Source organism: Henningerozyma blattae, chromosome 8 (genome assembly GCF_000315915.1).
Source record: "Henningerozyma blattae CBS 6284 chromosome 8, complete genome".
Lineage (NCBI taxonomy): Eukaryota > Fungi > Ascomycota > Saccharomycetes > Saccharomycetales > Saccharomycetaceae > Henningerozyma > Henningerozyma blattae.
Window position 1 is genome coordinate 144,695 of NC_020192.1, and position 9,809 is coordinate 154,503.

The 9,809-nt window shown below is 29.0% G+C and overlaps 2 protein-coding genes and 1 non-coding gene across 3 annotated transcripts; all 3 read right to left on the minus strand.

The window, feature by feature from the left end:
• Nucleotides 1-219: 219 nt before the first annotated feature.
• Nucleotides 220-2,862, minus strand: UPC2 (Upc2p; the record flags this gene model as incomplete). Its single annotated transcript, XM_004181830.1, has 1 exon — nucleotides 220-2,862. One exon carries the CDS (start codon nucleotides 2,860-2,862, stop codon nucleotides 220-222), a length of 2,643 nt encoding a protein of 880 aa, XP_004181878.1.
• A 1,406-nt stretch (nucleotides 2,863-4,268) lies between these two features.
• Nucleotides 4,269-4,928, minus strand: TBLA0H00690 (cell division control 42 family protein; the record flags this gene model as incomplete). The annotated part of the gene is made up of 1 exon (XM_004181831.1): nucleotides 4,269-4,928. The coding sequence occupies one exon, from the start codon at nucleotides 4,926-4,928 to the stop codon at nucleotides 4,269-4,271; it is 660 nt and encodes a 219-aa protein (XP_004181879.1).
• A 1,685-nt stretch (nucleotides 4,929-6,613) lies between these two features.
• On the minus strand, nucleotides 6,614-6,749 carry TBLA0Htrna13I. Its single transcript has 2 exons — nucleotides 6,712-6,749; nucleotides 6,614-6,650 (listed from the first exon to the last, which is right to left on the minus strand). It is a non-coding gene; the product is annotated as a tRNA-Ile (tRNA).
• Between the last annotated feature and the right edge of the window lie 3,060 nt (nucleotides 6,750-9,809).

The following is a 9,809-nucleotide window of genomic DNA, read 5'->3' on the forward strand; positions in this document are numbered from 1 at the left end:
TCTTGCTTCTAATTAATTTCCTTATAACATAACGCTTCTATAGATATAAATATTTCATCGGATCATTAGAACATTCTAGCATTCTAAATCGGTGGCAAACTGATTTGTATAATGATAAAAAAATAAAAAAAAGAAGACTACACACACACACACACACGCACTGACTCAAATCAGCATTCCTTTGAAATCACGTAATTATAATCTACAAATTAAAACATGTTACATAAATTCTTGTAAATTGGTAGTGGTCATTGATGGTAATCCACCTCCCAGGAAATCCAACATCATATGCATACCACCACCGCCTCTATATTCATCAACATCTTGTGGTAAAACATGAGATACACCTTCTAAAAACCAAACTTTATCCCTCACTTCAGTAGTATAACCTCTTAATAATTTATAATAACTTCTCATGATTCTCATTGCGCCTAAATCGCCAGTCATTAATAATGCTAAAAATGTTTTATCTAACAAAGCAGGGAATGCAAATATTCTTAAAATAAAATCAGCATGATTTTTTTCGTGGTATAATTTATCCAAATATGCTAATGTGATTAAATATGGTGAATTTATATCCACAGGGTATAAATCAGAGATGCTATCATCAAAACAAATCAATTCTGATATTATATTATCATCTTTATGTTCTTTAAAGATATCACCTAAATCACTTAGATCCATAGAGATTAAATTATAAAATCTAGATTTTTCGCTTAATGGCCAAACAGCGGTTAGAATTGTGGCAGCTCCTTTAACGTGGAAGATCCATGCAGATGGTGTACCTGTGGAGGTAGGATTAGATGCATTGGCTAAAGAATCCATAATTAATATTATAGCACTTGCTACTAATGCATCGGTATTATCCTCAGATATTTCTAATACAGCTTCTCTTAATAATCTTAATGCATCAATACGATGAGTTGAAACATATGCTTCTAACCCGGTTTGACTTCTTGATAAATGCGTGGCACTTAAAGCCAAAAGAGAATGCATTAAAAATGGATAATCAAAAGCTAATTCAGGTATATCTTTAGACCAAACTTCAGCGCCTGATATGCCAGCTTCAATAATCGTAGGCCAAACTTTAGTACAATAATGATGAAATAATTTCAAATCAATTAAATTTAAATTACCTTGTTTGGATAATTGAATTAGTTTCAAAATCTGATTTGATGAATTATTTTTGGTATTTGTAGTTGTAGTAGTATTAGTGTTGGTATTTAATTGTTGTTGTTGTCGTTGTTGTTGTTGAAGTGGTATTTGTTGATTTGCTTGGTATTGTGATTGAGCTGATAATGGTACAGTAGAATTTTGATATTGTTGTGATAGTGATTGATTTATAAAAGTTTGATTCGAATTGGCATTTGAATTGGCATTTGGATTTGCATCGGGATTTGAATTTGAATTTGCATTTGAATTTACATTTGAATTTGTATTAGAACTTTCATTTGAGTTTGCATTGGAATTTTTATCATTATTTATACCCAATAATTCATTAAAATCATAATCTATACCGCCCATACCTGCAATTGGAGAAATTCCATTACTTGCATTTGGATTTATATTGTTGACATTATTAGCAATAAATTGAGCCATTTGAGGATTTGAACCAAAAGTAGATGCCAAATTTATTAATTTTTCAATTGTGGATTGATTAATATTTGCCTTTGTAAAAGAGGATAATAATGCATTTAGATTATTACTAGTATTAGTATTACCATTATTATTTCCGAAATTATTTGTATTCATAAATGATTGTTGTTCTTGTTGTTTTTTCATTAAATGGTTAATAATATGTTCATGAGAACCAACATTACTATTCTTGGTAATTCTTGATGTATTACTAGAAGATCTATTGCTATTTAATCTTGTTGTCGGTATTGTAGTCGATATAGTTTTAGGGTTATTGGAAGAATTATTTTGTGTTGTTAAATTTGAATTATTATTAAAATAACTACCAATACTAGTTGTTAAATTAATCTTGGAAGGTAATAAATTATCTTGATTATAATTTAACTGATGAGTATTGGCAGTTGCGGTGCTTGTGACATTTGTAGTGGTAGTAATACCATTAGAATTATTATTACTTTTATTACTCCCATTGCTTGAATTTGAAATAATAGGTTGGGGGAGTAAAGTAGGAGATTTGGAGGTATGATTTGTTAAAACGTTCCCATTAGAATTATAATTATTGGAATTATTTCTTGGTAAATATGAATATAAATTTGATGATGCATTTTCCTGCTTTAATGGTAAGGTATTGCTCAATTGTGGAGTAGAGGAAGTTTTATTTGGAAAGATTGTGTTTTGAGAACTATTATCCTTCACTTTGATATCTGATTCTGATTTGATTTTCTCATTGGAATTTATCGTAGAATTTGATGTCATAATTGATGGATTGGGTAGTGTCTCTACTTGAGAAATTTTGGGTTTATTTCTTGCTGTAACTGGTAAATAAACACATTGTAATTTCATATTTAAACATTTTTGACAAGTAGGTTTCCCTTCATCACATTTGACTCTTCTTCTTTTACAATTTGCACAACCATTTTTTGATTTATTATGAAATTTTCTTTTCCCTTTAGAAGTTTTACTGACTTTTTTACCATCAACAGTAATTAATTCAATAATTTTTTCCTTTCTTCTAATAAATGTAGATTCTGATGGAGTTTTTTCAATGGAATCATTATCAGATTTGTCTTCGCATTTATTACTATTTGGAGAATTATTTCCCGAATATTGATCATTACGAGAATCATTAGTTGTTATATTATTATTTTGCATGGATGCATTAGATCTTGAAGTATCATTAGTTGATGATTGAATTGTAATGGGGTTGTTATTATTATTTTCTGGCATTAATAGTAGATTGTGTCAGAGAACTGTATTTTGTTTTTCTTTTGATGTTTAGTACTATAAAATGAAACGATATGAATATAATTTTTTTTTCTTTATAGCCTTTTTTAATAAGATATGAATTAGGTATTAAATGTAGAAGAACAGAATTTGGAATGACAATAAGAGCAAAATAAAAATAAATAAAGTGGCATAAAATGTGTATCGAGAATGTATTAATTAGAAGCCAAACAAAAAAAATTAAAAAAAAATAAAAAAATTTACACGCAATTCGCTGATAATTAGTTATAATATACAACTATTTGAATCAATAAATTGAAATCTAAAACAAAATGATGTAATTTAGAGTGCTATTGCAATAAATAAAATCAAAATAAATTATTATTATTAATGAGATCTGGATTTATCAATTGTTACTCGGTAATGGTAATTTAAACGAGAATTTTTGTAACTAACAATTGTCAAATATGTCACTTGGAAGAATTATCCAATATACGAGAAAGAATGAACTGTAGAAATGGTGGGATTGGCAAATATCCATCACAAATTCATCTTGAATGAATATAAAGATATTACAAACGTTAATCTATTAAAACTTTTAATAATGACAGAATATAGATTGATAAACTGTCGGCATCTTTTTCCAAAATGTGTCAACGTGATGGACTAAGCCTTTTTTCATACAGAGAAACAGCTGTAGAAGCGACGGAAAAACTAGGTTATATCCGTTTTCTATATATTCCAATAGGAGAAGCTGAAAAAGTTTTGTCACACGTTTTCATAGGAGTAATAGGTACAATTCAAGAAAGTATTAGAAAAAAATAATGGGCGTAAATCATTTGAAAAGTTGAAAGAATTTTCCTGTATCTCTTTGAATGGGCATTATATATATATATGATACGTGTCTTGGACAAAATAAAGGAGTAATATTTTTTTTCTTTATTACTATAGAACCATTATATATGATCGTAATTGTTTAATATTGATCTTGTATAATAAAAGACAAAAGAGTAGTCAAATAAAAATATCGTATATTATAAGAAAAGTTTGTATAATATAGTATAATATAATATAATATAGATGTAGATGTAGATGTAGATGTAGAAAAATGTATAATCCGTATTGTATTGAGCAGTATTTAGAAAAAAAAAAAATGTACTGTATTACGCCAATGTCATGATTTAATTTGTAGTTATTGATTCTATCTTTTGAAAGTGGTGAAGAGAGTGGGTTTGGGGTGAGAAAGTTTGGTTTATTTATTTATTTATTGAGTAGAACGTTAATATAAAATTAAAAAAAAAGAAAAGATAAAGGAAAGGAAAAAAAAGAGAAAGATAGAAAAGTTAATGGGAATAGAAATGAAATTTGAATTAAATGGGGGAAGGGGAGTTAAGAGTTGGAATGAGAAATTATAGAATTGTACAAAGTTTCTTGGTCTTTGAACCGGTTCTGGAGGCTGTTCTTGCAGCAGTTGCGTTACCTCTAGCAGTACCTCTTTTAACATTACCAGAGCTACTGTTACTATTTGATGGAGGTTCAATAGCAGCAACAATGGCTTCATCAAAGACGTTTTTCAAACCTCTTTGAGTCAAAGCAGAACATTCAACGTATTTTACTGCATGAAGTTCTTTAGCTAAGCTGGCACCCTTTTCTCTTGTGATTGGTGATAATCTTTGTCTTTGTAATTTTTCAATGATTATTTTATCATCTCTTAAATCAATTTGTGTACCAACAATTAAATAAGGTACACCTGGACAATGATGTTTTATCTCTGGATACCATTTTTCTTTGATATTTGCGAACGACGAGGGAGAAATAACTGAAAAACATAACAAAAACACATCAGTAGAAGGGTAAGATAATGGTCTTAATCTATCATAATCTTCTTGACCAGCAGTATCAAATAACCCTAATGTATAAGGTTGATCACCTATATTTATAGTAACTGCGTAGTTATCAAAAACAGTTGGTATATAATCAGCAGGGAATTGGTTCGTGGTATAAGAAATTAATAGACAGGTTTTACCAACAGCACCATCTCCTACTACTACACATTTTAAAGTCTGCATTATTGAATGTTTAAAACTTGGTTAGATTGGATTAGATATCAAGGAGTTTGTATTGTGATGATGTTTGTTATTGTATTTTTTTTTGATATAATTTTTTTTTAGTTCTTCTTTGGAATAGAAGTATTCGTGAATATGACTTTATTAAACTTATTCAATATAACAATGTATAATTTTCCTTTCTTTTTTAAAAAAAAAAGAACAGTAATAGACTTAATTAGATTAAAGTAAAATGAATTGAAAAAAAAAATTAAATTAAATTATAATATGGTTTAGAATTTAAAAAAAAAATATAAAAAAAAAGAAATGAGGAAAATAAAACGAGAAGGTTAGAATAAAAGATGAATAATCCTGCTGTTATGTTATGGCTGTCAATCAAAAGGAAAACAGGTATAAACAGTTATTCACTTGAATTGATACAGGTATGTTTGAAATTAATAACGATATAGCATAAACTTCCTAGTAAGTATAACAAATCGAAAGGATAAGGAGAATAACGCTAACAATGTATAAAAAGATACGAAATTAAAAGATATGATATTAAAAGAGAAAACTGAACAAGCTTAGGATGAACGTTACGTAGTAAAAACAGGAGACCAAGAAAATTAGAATTGGAAATGATTTCTTCATGATTCAAATTATTTCATTTGTCCATTAGTTTTCCGAATAGAATATAAGAAAAATAAAAAAAAATAAAAAAAATAAAAAAAATAAAAAAAATAAAAAAAAACTTGAAACCTCAAACAACGAAAAGGTCAAATTGGTTTTCCAGAGACGGTTTTGACTTTGAATATTTAGGTTTGATTATTCAGAGGAAAGTAAAAGAACTTGATGTTGATGATGATGATGATGATGATGATGATGATGCTATTTTCATAATTTCCGTATCGTTATTTCTCCTATTTAAAAGTATCCTAATGTGGTAATCACAGTAAACCAAAAATTACTTTTAATAACCGAAAAAATTCGTATTAAGAAACAGAAAAATGTTCACGTGATCTCTTGTCAAAACTTATATGCGACTTCAAGTAATGTTAATTATTTTATACCATTATATTTAGTACTTTTATTTATGAATGATTCCAAATGAACTCTGATATTCTACATTGAAGTTATATGAAGGGTAATAACGTTCAGAAACAACAAGAGTATAAATATGTAGTAAATGAGTAGTTCGTATCATGTGTTTGCGATTTGTTACTTGATTATCTGGCTGTACTTTAAGTTGAAGACTCTTGATAAATATTTTAATGAAGATATCTTGTGTGTATTATCAATGGTATTCGCATGGAGATACATATTTAGCTTGTTTTTTTCACTTTTTTTGAATATCGATAAAGCAAAGTGAAACATTTTACTATAACAAGCTTATTTTTGAAAGTTATAAACTAGTATCATTCAACTCTAATGTATATTTGTAATATGGTATTCAACTATAGAAATTTACAGTTTAAATATATCTAGTTACACATAGCTAATGTAATTTAAGAAAATCACACAGTAGAATAAGTGGTTTTAAGAGAGTTATTTTAGTTCTTATCTCTTAAATGACGTAAATATAATTGATTACTGGATATGTTTGTTGTATAATAAATTGAGCCTTGAAACTGAATAATATAATCGTTCAAAAAAAACACGGGAAAAAAATATTCATCACGTGACTACACGAAACTTTCAAAAAATGAAAGTGCTCGAGGAGGGGTTTGAACCCTCGACGGTCGCGTTGCTTAAACTGAAGATGTGACTCTTCAACTTTGTACAGTTGTTTCAGGTAATCTGAAAACCCCTATAAGCACGAAGCTCTAACCACTGAGCTACACGAGCATTTTCGAAAGTAAGAGAAATTTTACCCCTCCAAATTGGCCAATTGAAAATAAGAATCAAATGTTTGGAAGCTTATTATTAAAACTATAGAATACAGAAGAACTTTGATTTGAATGGGATACATCTGGTAAAGTATAAAGATGTATACTTAAGTTACAAATATAATGTAGAGATATTACTGGGATTAAAGAGAGTTCGACATTGTTATACAATGTTTAAGATGTAAAGACGATTACTTTATTTAGACATATATAGTAAATAATATAATTAAAATGAATATATTTCTTAAATAGTGTTTTTTTCGATATAAAAAGGAAAACATATTTTAAATAGTAAGTCACATGATAAAAAGTCTTTTACCACTTAATAGAAAATGATATAATCATATTCCAGCAATATATATATATATAATAAAATCTAAGTTTAAACGATCTACAATCTTTCAATTGAAGTTAACTCTAATGTTTATTTATTTTCTTTTGCTTTATACTCAAAAATTAGATTTCCAGTTCTATTCTATCCAAGATATTCTTAATTTTTTCTTATATTTTGCTATACATTATATTGAATTTGGAAACTGCTCATAATATTAAAATCTCTTTGTAATTTTGTCAGAGCTGTGACATTATGTGTCAAAGTTGTGGTTTTGTGTTAATAGCTAATAAAGCATGAATTTAGTTGTAATTATGGCTTTGTACAACAACTAATAACAACTTAATATAATACATAATCCAACATGCATTAAGCATATGTGGCTTCATTACTAAAAATACCCAGGTAGTGATATTAAAGTGGTATTAGGATGTGATAGGTTCTATTTTAATATCAGACCACCAATTCGTTGATCTGTCCAATTTTTTGGAATATAAATTACCACGAAAATATCCCTAAAGTTTATAACTGTTCATTTTATATACTGTAATAATTATATATTACCTTTTGAAATAAATAAGGAGATTTTTCTATACTAATAATATAATAATTATTCAAACAGATTACTTAACTAAGATTTAAACGATGAGCAACAATATTTGGAACAGTTCAACCGCAGGTCATATTAATTTTGAAAATTATTTCTAGATGATTGTATTGCTTAAGTTTAAAGATAGAATTATTGGAATTACGAATAATTAAAACTATTAACTTTTTTTTTTTAAGTTTTGTTTATAAAAAAATTTTAGATTATATAAAAATATTAATTTCAAAAGTTAAAAAATATTAAGAATAAAATAAAAAATAAATAATAAGTATTAATTAGTGCTTACCAAATGAGGAGTTTGTGTCAGATCTTGTACGACATTAGAATCCTTAACATTAGTATTGCTGTTAGTTATAATTTAGAGAACAATACTTTGCTGGATATTTATGGTCTTTATACATACAACAGTAGTTATACTGTTTTAGGATGAAAGATAGTATAACGTGAATACACGTTTCTAATGAAAATCCCAATTAGATAATTCGTTGTCAGTAACTTTTGATCTTCTACTATTACAAATTCTTTCATTAATACTCCGGATTTCGTTCATAAAGAATTCTGAAATCGTTAAAAGGAAACTATGCTGGTATTAACGCAGATTATCTTAGAAGATCAGGTGGCTACGATTTAGAAAAATTACTATTTACAATTCAAAAAAAAGTCGTCAGAAATAGCAGGGTTATCTAAAAATTTCTAAAGACATAAGTTCATCACATAGCGCTATTAAATGCCCTAAAAGAGTAAAGGTAATCAAATACTTCATGTCCATACCACCGACAAACTTCATTCAACGCAGCAAAATATTTTATCACATTCACTGATGAAGCCACTAGATATCGTTGGGCCTTTCCTATAATGAACAAAAGTAGTCCATCAATATTAGCTGCTTTTTGAGACAGTTGTAAATTTTGTAAAAAAAAAGACAATTCAATATCAACATTCTCAGTTTCTATATGGATCGAGGATCTGAATTTACCAACGATGAATTACGTGGGTTATTCCGTAAAAGTGGTATTCAGCCCATCTATATTACTACTACTACTACTACTACTGCTGACTCATCCTCAAACGGTATTGCTGAAAGGACCAATCTAACGTTTCTCAACGATTGTTGTACATTACTTGAAGCGACAAGTTTTGCCAAATCAATCATGGTTTCATGCTGAAATATTAAGCTGTACTTCTACTTAATATATATATTTTTTTACGCTGTTCCTATGTCGTTGTTTATTGGTTGTATCTTATTAGCTGGTTATCTTAAATTAGCCGCCTTGGTTATCCTAACCTAGGTGTGTCCCCTGTTCATAACATTGCCATAGGGCCCTAATTGATGCGACTAAGTCAGGGTGGACCACCCAGACTGGGTGTTGCCATGACAAGAGCAGTTATTAACAAGATCGCATCTTTTAGGAAAATTTTTTACATTACTCAGAAAAAACAAAAAGGTAAGTTAAGTAAGTAATAATATCTATTAAATCTCGATGTTTATTTATTTATTTATTTATATTTTTTTCCCAAAGAAGGATATATATCGCCGACGCGAGATGTCTCGCGTACAGTGGTATGCCATATGTGGTAATAAATATCTGACAATATCTATAGTTGCAAATAGAGCAATGTAAAGTACTAAAAATAACACACACACACACACACACAGACGTTTCTAGATATCTCCTGCCATCTCACCACAACACATCTCTAGCAGACAACAGCACAACATTGCTTTACAGCAAGTACCGCAACAACTTCCTTCGTCCTTTTGTGGTTGTTGTTGGATATAAACTGGTTGTTGTGCAGGTTGTTGTTGGACGTAGACGACTTGAGGAGGAGCACCTTGGTATTGACCTTGAGGAGGGCCTTGTTGATAATATTGTTGAGACATTAGCTGAGCGAGTGGGTGAGTGGGCAGGATGCAAAGGGTATTAGGATCAGGACGAGATGCAATAATAAGTAGTGGTTATATATATATATATGCGTGTGTGTGTTGGGCGATGATGAGCTGAGCTCGACCAAACAGGAGTTAGTAAATAAACACGCGATGCGATGCGATGCGATGCGACTGCGACTGCGACTGCGACTGC